General features: G+C 36.7%; 1 protein-coding gene across 4 annotated transcripts; it reads left to right on the top strand.

Moving 5' to 3' along the window:
• The first annotated feature begins 3,689 nt into the window (after nucleotides 1–3,689).
• On the top strand, nucleotides 3,690–11,251 carry LOC132630751 (protein yippee-like). Of its 4 annotated transcripts, none has more exons than XM_060346334.1 (6): nucleotides 3,690–3,847; nucleotides 4,013–4,148; nucleotides 9,328–9,371; nucleotides 9,925–10,033; nucleotides 10,125–10,197; nucleotides 10,473–10,519. In XM_060346334.1, exons 2-6 carry the CDS (start codon nucleotides 4,053–4,055, stop codon nucleotides 10,502–10,504), a joined length of 354 nt encoding a protein of 117 aa, XP_060202317.1. In that variant the 5' UTR covers nucleotides 3,690–3,847; nucleotides 4,013–4,052; the 3' UTR covers nucleotides 10,505–10,519. The 4 variants fall into 4 exon arrangements, with proteins under 4 accessions (XP_060202317.1, XP_060202315.1, XP_060202314.1 ...); XM_060346332.1 differs by lacking the exon at nucleotides 10,473–10,519 and adding an exon at nucleotides 10,531–11,251 and having other exon boundaries at nucleotides 3,691–3,847; XM_060346331.1 differs by lacking the exon at nucleotides 10,473–10,519 and adding an exon at nucleotides 10,531–11,200 and having other exon boundaries at nucleotides 3,691–3,847; nucleotides 10,142–10,197.
• Nucleotides 11,252–11,824: the final 573 nt, after the last annotated feature.

Genomic DNA, 11,824 nt, shown 5'->3' with positions numbered 1-11,824 from the left:
TCCGGTATCCGGTATCTGCATTGGGGCCCGACTAATCCGGATTCGTGTCGGTTAGTCCCACATTGGAGGGCTAAGCACTCCCTAACAAGGGTGACTCCGTATCCAAGGGGGCTCAAACTCGAGACCTTTTGATTAAGGATGGAGTATTACTAGCCATTACACCACAACCTTTATTGGTTTCTCTTTTATTTATCCATTTTAGAAATAACTAATTATTTTCCTCTCAAATTTATGCTTATTATTAAGTAACTATTTTACAAATCAATTCAAATACTTATAGTTAAATTTAGATTCCTAAAGTACGATTAATAAAGATAATTAATAAAATAAACACGTAACTAATGCTTTCTTAAGGGAAGTGAAAAATATAAACTAAACAATTAAAAGTGAATATTATATATCTTCAATAATGTAATACTAGTTTTTTCTCCCGAATAACTATGTTACGGAGTATTATAGTTCAATCCGAAAATAGTTCGTGAGCCTTCAGTCAATACTCAATACCTTATGAGTAGATCTGCCCGTGATTATGGGATTAACATGCCAAAACGAAAGGATTTATCCTTATCACTAATTCATATCTTTGAGGCAAAATACATCAAATCAACCCTAAACTATACCCAAAATGTTGATGTCACACTTAAACTATACCGGTGACCTAATACACACTCGAACATCTTAAAAGTGAATTATTTTACTCCCTGAGCTGCTGATGTGGCACAAAATATCAAAATAAAAATAAAAAAGCGCATTTTGAGTAGAATTTTTCATTTTTTTTAATTTAAAGATTTTTTTTTTTTAACCCCACCCCACCTCACCCTCACCCGCTCCTTTCTTCTTCATTTCCTCCCACCCCACACTTCTTCTTCTTCGTCACCCCCCCCTCGGGGTCCCTTTCTTCTTCCCCCTCCCCCGGGCCTTTTTTCTTCATGCCCCATTTTCCATGTCTTCTACTTCATTTTTTTTCTCATCACACTTCTCTACAACTTAATTTCTTCATCAATTCATTTTTTCTCCTCAAACCCATCATAAATTTCACCACCCCTCTTCATCTTCAAACCCAATTTTTGTTCTCCATCTTGAACCACGCCCCCCACCCACCTGCTTTCCTCTTCTTCTTCTTTTGAAAACCCCCTCATTTTAACTACCCTATAGGTATTATATTTTCAAAGAGGCGAGCTGCGATTTTGATGGAGGGTTTGGTGATGGGTGCAAAATTTACAGTGGTTCTTGCAATTTTGGATGGTTTCAATGGTGGTGATGTGATTCCAGTGGTGAATTTTGAATTTATGGTGGTAAAATTATTTTCTTGCGTATTATTAACTTTTAAATTAATGGTTAGGCATGGAATGCTTATGTCTTTTTCTCTTGCTGGTGCCTTGAGAATACAAAATGGCATGTGTCACAATTTTGTTCACTGTATTTGGATCAGGTCTCTGATGGTCGATTTGGATCTATGGTGGTTTTGGTTACTGGGTGTTGGTCGGCAAGTTTGTTCACCAGCCACCATTTCTCCCGGCGAGGTTGGCTTATTTTTTTTTTTTGGTGGAGAAGATAAGTATGATACATGGCATCGCGTGGAACGCAGTAGCGACAAATTCATGAGAAATTTAGACTTTCAGAGAGCTACGATTGATTAAGCTGTGAATCTAGTAGTGGTGGTGGGATGAATTTGGTGGTGGGTGATTATATCCATGGTGGTTGAGTGGTTGCATTTTTTATGAATGTGAAGAAGAAGCAATTAAATGACATGGATTTAAAAAAAAAAAACAAATTTGACAGTTTATTGATGTGGCATTGATGTGGCGCTGACACGGCGGACGAGTGTATTACACCTCCCCATGTGCAGCTGGTTATAAATGTATGAGGGGTAAAATAATTCACTTTTAAGATATTCGAGTGTGTATTAGGTCACCGGTATAGTTTAAGTGTGACATTGACATTTTGGGTATAGTTTAGGGTTGATTTGATGTATTTCACCTATCTTTGACTATATTTAATTTCAAACAACACCATCAACTCTGCACATGATCTTTTTTTTTTTTAATCTTTTTTACTCTTTCCGTTCACTTTTACTTATCCAGTATAATTCTATAAGTGGGTCTGGGGAGGGTAGAGAGGTTGTTTCCGATAGACTCTCGGCTCAGGATAAAAAAATAAAGTAGGTCAAAAAGAAAAAAAGAAACAATAACTACAACAAAATAGTACGCAAACGAATAACAAGATACATTAGATAGTAACAGAAAACAAAGGATAAGAAACTTCATGAGAAATACTACGACTACTAGGGAGGAAGGAAAAATGAGACAATGCTCGACTACCTACTAACCTTCTACCCTAATCCGTGTCTTGCATAACCTCCTATCAATACTAAAAATCCTATCAATACTAAAAATATATTTTTACTTTACTCGTAACTATTAGCATACCAAGAAAAAAACATATATTTTTTTTCCATGTTTTGCCCTTAAGATTAATTACTTATTTATAAATCATTTTCTAAGACTTGAGATAAACATCAATTAATATGGATACTGTGATAAAATACTCATATCACTTATTATGTTTTAAAGAACGGAAAAGGGCCAAATATACCCCTATACTATGAAAAAAGGTTTAAATATGCCCCTCGTTATACTTTGGGTTCAAATATACCCACACTATTATACTATTGGTTCAAATATACTCCTATCCGTTAAGTTTGTTTAAGTTGGACATCCAATCCTACGTGGCATTGACACTTGATGAGGTGGATGCCACCTCAGCACCCTAACTAATTTTACCTCTTCCCTCTATTTATTCTTTTACAATTAAAATTTTCTTCGCCCCTGCCACCATTACCGCTAACACCGCAAGCAATGGTGTAATACCGTCACCATTAATACTGCAAGCAAATCACCATAATTCAAATGTAGACCGGGGATGGGAAAAAGATGAGTCAGATTGAATTACCTGAGATGAAGAAACCGATGTTTTTGCCTTCTTTCTGTGCAGCATTTTGAATTCCTAGAATGTATATTTACTCGTTAACATTTTTTCTCTTCTCTTTAGTTACTTATTGTGTTAAGTGAAGTTTGCGGACAGAATTGAAAAACCTCTCTGGGTAAAAGGAACCTGTTGTAAAACGCTTATCCGTTTCTCTCTTTTTGCTATTCCCAACAAAGATGACGGCATTGGTTGCGGGGAAGGAAATTTTAGTGGTAAAAGAACAAATAGAGGGAAGAGGTAAAATTAGTTAGGGGTGTTGAGGTGGCATGCCACGTGGTATCCACCTCATCAAATGTCAATGCCACGTAGGATTGAATGTCTAACTTGGACAAACTTAACGGATGAGGGATATATTTGAACTAATAATATAACAATAGGGGTATATTTGGACTCAAAGTATAATGAGGGGTATATTTAAACCTTTTCTCATAGTACATGGGTATATTTGGCCCTTTTCCGTTTAAAGAATGTGCAAATTTCAAACTGAACGTGTAAAAGTAACCGGAAAGATTACATAGTTAAAGGTCACAAATGTCCCTCACATAAACAACAACTATCAAGAAATTGCTGAAATATCTTAACTATCCAAAACCGTCCACTCGGGAATAACTCCAAGTGTATTCATTTAAAAAAACTTCGAAGATATAACCGATTAATATAAAAGGACAAAAGGGGTAGAAATGTAAATACAATCATACAAAATTTTAAAGAAGAAAAGCTAAAAAGAAAAACACAAAAACTCGTTTAATTCCTATTGGAGTATTGGGTTTTATGAAAAGTTCCTCACACAGGTATAAATACGTGAATAACAAACACATGACTCAACCGTTTTGGTAGATCACTTGTTCTGCAAAAAGGGGTTAGTCTTTTTTGTATTTTTATGCATTGTATTATATTGGGTCACTCTTGTTTTGATCAATTGTTTGTTGATTCTTGTTTTTCTTTTTCCTTTTCAATCTGGGGTTTGCTTGATTTTGCTGATAAGAAAAACTAATCTTTTTATTTTTTTAATGGTTTTTTGAAGGGTATAGTTTGATCGGTGTTTGATAAAAGAAAGAAGAAAGATGGGTAGGCTATTTGTGATCAGTCTTGAAGGAAACATCTATAGATGCAAGCACTGTCATACCCATTTTGGTCTTGCTGATCACATTATTTCTAGGGTATCCCTTTATCTTTTTATCTATTTTCTGTTTATCTATATGTAGCATGGTAGTTTTGTGTATGTGTTGTACTCCCTCCGTCCCAATTTATGTGATATAGTTTTACTGGGTACGGAGTTTAAAAAATAAAGGAAGACTTTTGAATCTTGGGTTCTAAAACAAGCCAAAGATATTTGTGTGGTTATAAATCATCTCGTTAAGCGTAAAAGGTTAAATGTATAGTTAAATTGTTGCCAAATAAGAAAACGTATCGTTCTTTTTGGGACGGACTAAAAAAGAAAGTGTATCACATATCGTTCTGTATGTGTTGCAGTATTTTAACACTGGGTTTTTGTTGCTGTTGTTGTATGGGCTTGTGATTTTGTAGTATTTTCTCATTTGATTCTGTAGTATTACCTCATTTGACCCTCGATATCTGTAGTATCATCTCATTTGGCCCTCGATAGGAGGGTGTGGAGGTCAAGAATTAGGATAAAAGGTTAGTAGGTAGTCGAGCGTACTACTTTTCCATTCCCGGAGTACTAGTATTATTCTTGTATTTTTGTATGGTAGTCGAGCGTACTTCTTTTCCATTCCCGGAGTACTAGTATTATTCTTGTATTTTTGTATTCTTAGATTTCTATTACTGTCTCTTTAGCCTCGGTTATCTTATTATCTTGCTGTTGTTTCTGCTTGTTGCTATTGCCTTTTGTTTTCATCTTTCTTTGAGCTATCGAAAAAAGTCTCTCTACCTTCTCAAGGTAGGGGTAAGGTCTGCATACACTTTACCCTCCCCAAACCCCACTTGTGGGATTACATTGGGTTCGTTGTTGTTGTATTTACCTTGTGGGTTGTGTTTTGAAATTTTTTAATTTTCCTTTTTTGTTTTGTATGTTCTTTATACATTGATGTTTATCTTAGGCTAGAAGGAAATTGATGATAACATTTATGTCCTGCCTTCTTTTTTTGGTTAGGTCTAAGTACCAAATTAGTTGGGGTCGACTATATCGATCATATATTGTTTACATGATTATCATGTTCATTGCAGTTTGACCGATTTCGCCCGGTTATCAACTTATTATAGTCCTCTTTTATTTGGTTTTGAGATCGACTGTACTTTATACATAGGCGGAATGTTTCATTTTTGCAACATTTGGTTGGTCTATGTGTGACAGTCAAATTGTTACTTTTCTGCTAGAAGAAATTCTCCTCTCAGTATATCTTTTGCACTTGGAACTCTCAGTAACTAAACAGGGCACAGTTTGTGGACTAGGAAAAATGGTGGCTAAACATGGTTAAGATTGAAGGGTAGCAGGCGCCCATGGCCTTGTCTATTCTTTTAAGCTGTGGATTATAATGAGGCAGAGGGTGTGGAACTGTAGTAATCAAGGAGTAAGGGTGTGTTTGGTATGGAAAATGTTTTCTTGGAAAACAACTGTGTTTCTTGCTTATTTTGTAGTGTTTGGTAAGTAGGCAAAAAAATATTATCCCAAGAGCATAAATGTAATTTAGCAAAATACTATGGAGGTGGGATGGGGTAGGGAGTGCGGATTCGGGGGTGGCGGAGGGTGGGATGGTCAAGGGTTGTGGGTTGGGGGCGTTGGGTGGATGGGGAGGAGACAAGGAACTTGGAATGTCGATTATGAAACTTATTTTCCTATTTCCAATAGGGAAGTTATTTCCTCATTTTTAAGGAACTTGTTTTCCCAGAGAAAATGTTTTCCAAAATATTTTGGCCAACCAAACATGGGAAAATCAGGGTTCAATTTGAGTAGGACCAAGACAGAGTACTTGGAGTGCAAGTTCAGTGACGTGACACATGAGGTTGGCGTGGAAGTGAGGCTTGGTACCCAGGCCATCCAAAAGAAAGGAAGTTTCAAGTATCTTGGGTCTATTATTACAAGGAAATGGGATGTTGACGATAATGTCACGCATCATATTGGTACAGGGTGGATGAAATGGAGGCTCGCTTCAGGAGTGCTGTGTGATAAGAAGGTGCCACCAAAGCTTAAAGGCAAGTTCTATAAAGTGGTAGTGAGACCGACTTTGTCATACGGGGCGGAGTGTTGTCAAGAGCTCGCACATCCAAAAGATGAAAGTTGCAAAAATGAGAATGTTGCGATGGATGTGTGGGCACACCAGGAGAGATATGATCAGGAATGAAGATATCTGGGATAAGGTTGGAGGGGCATCGGTGGAGGACAAGATGCGGGAAGCGCGACTGAGATGGTTTGGGCATGTGAAGAGGAGAGACAGAGACGCCCTAGTACGGAGGTGTGAGAGGTTGGTTATGGACAGTTTCAGAAGAGGTAGAGGTAGGCCGAAGAAGTATTGGGGAGAGGTGCTTAGACAGGACATGGCGCATTTCTAGTTTACCGAGGACATGACCTTAGATAGGAGGCTATGGAGGACTCAGATTAGGATAGAAGGCTAGTAGGTTGTCCTGCGTATCCCTTCGTACTAGTAGTCGTAGTTTTGATGTACAATTTATTGTCCTTTGATCCTTGCTACTATATATTGTTTCTTGTACCTTGAATATCTTATTTATCGGTGGTAGCCACTGCTTCTTTTTTCTCAGAATGCTTTATCAGGGTTTTCTTTCACTTTCGTTAGTTGCATTTTCATATTGCTTTGAGCTATTTGTGCCTATCTGACCTTTTCTTGTCATGTTTTCTTTAGCCGAGGGTCTTTTGGAAATAGCCTCCCATCTTTCGAGATAGGGGTAAGGTCTGTGTACACTTTACCCTCCCCAGACCCCACATTGTGGAATTTCACTGGGTATGTTGTTGTTGTAAACATGGGAAAATTGGAAACATTTTTTGGAAAATGTTTTCCTTGACACCAAACACACCCTTAGTCAGTTCATGAACTTCTGAAATCTGTAGGTCTCTAGGATGTGGGGAGCAGTGTGTATTGCGGCACTCATCTCTGTCCTCTAAGTAGCATTCATTTTTTCAGGAGTGCTTAGATACTTCTTTAGTTCACTTGTCTGATGTATCTAACTACTCCCACGGTTGTAGCCTCCTAGTGCCTTGGACTTTATAGGGGTGTTAAGCTACTCCTTTTATTTTACATTCAGCTAGACTAAGAATATTGGACCACTTGCTGGTTGAGGATGGTGCAAAATAGGACAAATTACAAATTCCTTCTCAAGGTTATGTTTCATCTGATAAAGTTTTACTGTTTCCTTGCCAAAGGGATGTCTTAATTAAGCAGTGATGTTTCTCGGCTGCTGTTTCATTAACTCTTTTATTCAGGTTGATGAGTAATCAACCATTTCAGGTGGTTCATGAAATTGTCCTTTCAATTTGCTCACAAGTGGAAAATATCTGTTGTATGACATGTCAAGCTACTCAACTTGTAAATATACAAGGGTGCTGATTTTCTCTTATGCCATGGGTGTCAGCTTCATGGAGAACTGATCATCCATCTTTCTGGTTTCTCCATTATCTGTTCAGTGTTTGAAATTGCGTACATCGTGCCTCCTTCTCTTTTATTGTGTGTTTTTACTAAATCCTTATTGTACTATTGTTTGTGCACCTAGATCTCAGCTTCGTGTGGACTTTAAATGTCTTAACTATTCCTGCTGTCTAAATTTACATGGCACTTCTTTTTTCACGTCCAAATTGTTTGACACCACCCTAGTAAAAATTATTCTACACAACTTTGCAATTTTTGCTGATAAGGTTACAACTTTCACAATTTTCAATATTTCAATCTCATTTATCCTTTTTTTTTTTTTTTTGAGAAAGAAGAATCAAATTCATTTACCTATTCAAATACTAAAGTTTGAGTAATGCTTTCTGATATCTTTCTCTACTATTAATGTAATGTGAAGTCCAATTAACATCGTAAATTGAATATCCAGTCAAACATTGTACAACGGTATTAGATGGATTGGAGGGGTTATTTACTTTTGAATTCCAAAAACTCCTAATATGTGTGCTATTTGTGTATACCTTTCTTTCACTCTGAACGGATAGATGGGAATGAATGATACTCAACTGGACTCCTTTTATGTAGAACAATCATTAAGAAAGATGAAAGCTATGTAAGAGGAAGTTGGGTGGCCTGCATGAAGTCTGTGTTGTGTTGTCAAATTGAGACTGGTCATTATGGACTGTCATCACAAATGTCTTGTTTAATGTTTTTCTCTGGAGTTTGGAGATGGAGCTTTGAATGATTAAAATTCTGGCTCATAGTTTAGTCGGTCTGTTGGTAATATGTCGGGCTTGGGAAGGTCCGAAATGGACTTGAGCTTAATGTGGCCTGCAGAAGATTCGTTATCTCCTAGTCTAGGTTTTCTTGCATAACATTGCTGCAGATTGTTCCTTTTTATAAATGATCATTTTTTCAGTCTGACTATAAACTGATAGTTCTTATTTTTCTGTGTTTTATTGTCTCGAATCATGAGTGTTTGCACACTGGTATGCCATAGTTCGGGAAGCCCGTGATGGGTTGTGATCTGGACTTTCAGTGTGTTACGAATTGCTAGAGAATTTTTATGACAATAACACTATTCTGTCCTTGTTCAGTATCCTTCAAAATAAAACTTCGGTCTGAATTGGATGTTGGGTGCTTTCTATTAGTGGAACTTCATATGTGCCACAGTAGACAGACCCGTGCAAATTTCTCACTGACGATTACAACATAACGGGGCAATTTGGAAATCTGTTGTTAAATCTATAATACACAGTACCAGATGGATAAAATGACCTTGCTTTCAGTAATATGTCCAGTGAGAATGAAACTGCTTCATTAAACATGCCAATCTCTTTTTCTTATTCTCTATATCATACATACGCAATCTGCTATTACATATAAAAGCTTCGCCACTCAGCCTCAGTGTAGTTGGCTCTTTCTGCTGTGAGCCAAGGTTGGCTAATTGCTTGCCGTTGTTTTTTAGCTGAGGTTACCTAGCGAACTATTGGCCTTAGTTTAACCTTTCAATTAAACAGCTAGGTCTATATGAGGTACGTGCCTGAAAAGGTTATTGAAGTTAGTCAATTTCTAATGGCTATGTTGCCTGAAGATCTCCTTGACATTCAATTGAGCTTTATTGATCTTTACCCAACATAAAGATAATTTGGATGTATAATTGTTCTGAGTGGTACTATTGCTGGATTCTGGTTTATGCTGTCTTCATGCTATTAGTTGGAAACTGTCTGTGGATTAACTCGGTCTTTTACCCTTTCTCTAGACATTCCAATGCAGGCATGGGAAGGCTTACCTCTTTGATCGAGTGTAAGTGTTCAATTTAACCTGCATTTCAGATGGACTCTCTTAACTCTATTAATGCTAATGCAGGGAGGGCCACTTGAAGGTTGAGATTAAAGTTTGGGAAACTGAATCTTATAAATTAGTGTAAAAATTTGGGATAATTACATTTTTGGACCGCTCAACAAATAAGAGCCAGCAAATGTATAGGTTTTGTATATTAAGTATAAATATACAGTATACACAAAGTCTACATACAAAATACATATAATATACATTATCAATCTTTTGGGTTTGTATATTTTGGCTAGCGCCCGTAATTAATTTTGGCTGTCGGACCAAAAATGAAAAGCCCTAAATATTTCCCCATTACTTTAATTATTTCTTCTCTATGCTGGGGTTTTGCTCCAAGTGTTGAAGTACAAGAATGTCTTATCCCATCTCAAATAGAAAACCAAACTCATTTCTTGAATTGGATATTGCGGAAACCCAGAAAATGTGCCTAGCAACTGTATCCTATAGTTTGTGTTTTCCACTTGCAAGAGTGTATGTTATGTCTGCTCCTTCATTGGCGTTGCAGTGTGAATGTTACACTTGGAGAGAAAGAAGAGCGGATGATGCTGACTGGAATGCACACTGTTGTTGACATATTCTGTGTGGGATGTGGCTCTATTGTGGGGTGGAAATATGTGAGTCTCATTTTCTCTATGTCACGACTCTGCTTTTGTTCTTGACCTTTTATGATTCGGTTCTATTTACCATGATATGTTGTACCAACAGCGATTGAATGTTTTCAGGAAGCTGCGCAGGAGAAAAGCCAAAAGTACAAGGAAGGGAGATTCATCCTTGAGAGGTATCATTGTGTTTCTTTCGCCTTTCAGTTTGGTGTCTAATCATGTATCAAGTCGTTTGGACATACACAATATTTCATTTTACTATCTGCAAATAATGGTTTGACCATCAATATTTGAAAATATTGAAGTAAAATATTGAAAACTTTGTTTGAGGAGTAACTCAAATGAAATGATGATTCACTCGCTGAACTTTTTCCCAAGTGAAATGCATGTCCAAACACAACCTCAGCATCCAAATACTCCTAAGCTTCGACTTGAAGTACTTTTTTTCCAGCTTCAACCAAATATTGCGCAAACGCCTACTAAGTTTCTTGGTTCTTCCTGCTAAGTAGGTTTAAGATCTTGGGTCCAGATGGAAGCAGCTATTCAATAATTCAAGATGCTCAGCTTGGAGGAAGTGAATCAGATGAACCTTGAGTAACCTTCTGCTTCACCATTCATCATTATCCCTTGACAATTAAAGATCTATTACAATTGTACATCCTCTCAACTTCCTGCCTTCGTCGATACAAGCAATCTCAAATTGCTTTTAGTACAGATGCAAGTAGCTTATATAGACAAGTTTTGCAGGATTATTTTAGAATGGACAATTACTCTACTTTTAGTCTCTCTGGTTATTTCATCCGAGTTGGTATATTCCTCTTTCCCGTATAGGCTTTGACTTGCCTTGATAGAAATCTGATATTCAGCATTGGATTGGCTTCAGTGACTATAAAGCTTTTCAGTTTTCAGCTTAACCTTTGGAAAGAAAAGGTTTGTCCAAGTTGGCCAATCATATTCATGGATAAGGGGAGCAGTATTGGACTTCTATGTTTTGTACATAATTTGTATCTTATATTGCAATTATATAGGCCAACTTTGAACTTCATTATATCCTCAAACAACAAGTATTTGTGACTTGTGATATATTTCACCAGCTTATGAGCATTGCAAGTGGAGTGATGTGGAGTGCTTACAAGTTCTTGGGAGAAAATATGTGAGTAATGAGATTGTTAAACAATATGCTTGTTTGGCTTCAAAGTGCCTAAACTTGACTTTACTTGTTAAGTAGATTGTGACTAACTGGATTTTTAAGCCCTTTTAATGTTTTGATTGTCGAAGTAAAATTTTTTGCCTGAGGAAGATTGTTTAACTTCCAAATTCTAGAATCATATAATGCACTGTTTTCCTTATAGCAACTAGTATAAAATTTTCTAGAACTAATGTCTTACAGCTTTATCTCAAGTGTCCATTGACTACAAACTTTTGAACCGGCTATTCCTTAGTAAGAGTCATGTGTCAAATTTGTCTTACATTTTTTTAAGTTGTAAAAATATAGATTAGGTGTTATATTTTCTCGTTTTTCTTCGCTTGAATGAACATTGTAAGTGTTGACCTTAAATTTGTAACTTAGGATAACAAATGAATTCATATTTGTAGGTTAAGGGCACGTAAATTGTAAAGAGCAAATATTAGTTTCATGATGCGAAATGACTTGCATGTACAGATGATGAAAGTAAAGAATAAGAACAACAAATTATAAGACGGTAAAAAGAGTCAAGTAGATCTTTTTGAGCTATTTCTGGCTGAATTGTCAGATAGGATCACCGGTAAAGGGCTCGATAGCTTTGTTACAACTATGAGCTG

This window comes from Lycium barbarum, chromosome 3 (genome assembly GCF_019175385.1).
Source record: "Lycium barbarum isolate Lr01 chromosome 3, ASM1917538v2, whole genome shotgun sequence".
Lineage (NCBI taxonomy): Eukaryota > Viridiplantae > Streptophyta > Magnoliopsida > Solanales > Solanaceae > Lycium > Lycium barbarum.
The sequence above is the reverse complement of the archived record's forward strand: the minus strand, read 5'-3'. Positions and strand labels throughout refer to the sequence as shown.

Bases quoted from the DNA above. Each gene is read 5' to 3' on its own strand.
- LOC132630751 (XM_060346331.1), top strand. From the start codon at position 4,053: ATGGGTAGGCTATTTGTGATCAGTCTTGAAGGAAACATCTATAGATGC. The intron at 4,149-9,327 runs GTATCCCTTTAT...CCCTTTCTCTAG, and splicing joins CTGATCACATTATTTCTAGG to ACATTCCAATGCAGGCATGG. The intron at 10,034-10,141 runs GTGAGTCTCATT...GAATGTTTTCAG, and splicing joins CTATTGTGGGGTGGAAATAT to GAAGCTGCGCAGGAGAAAAG.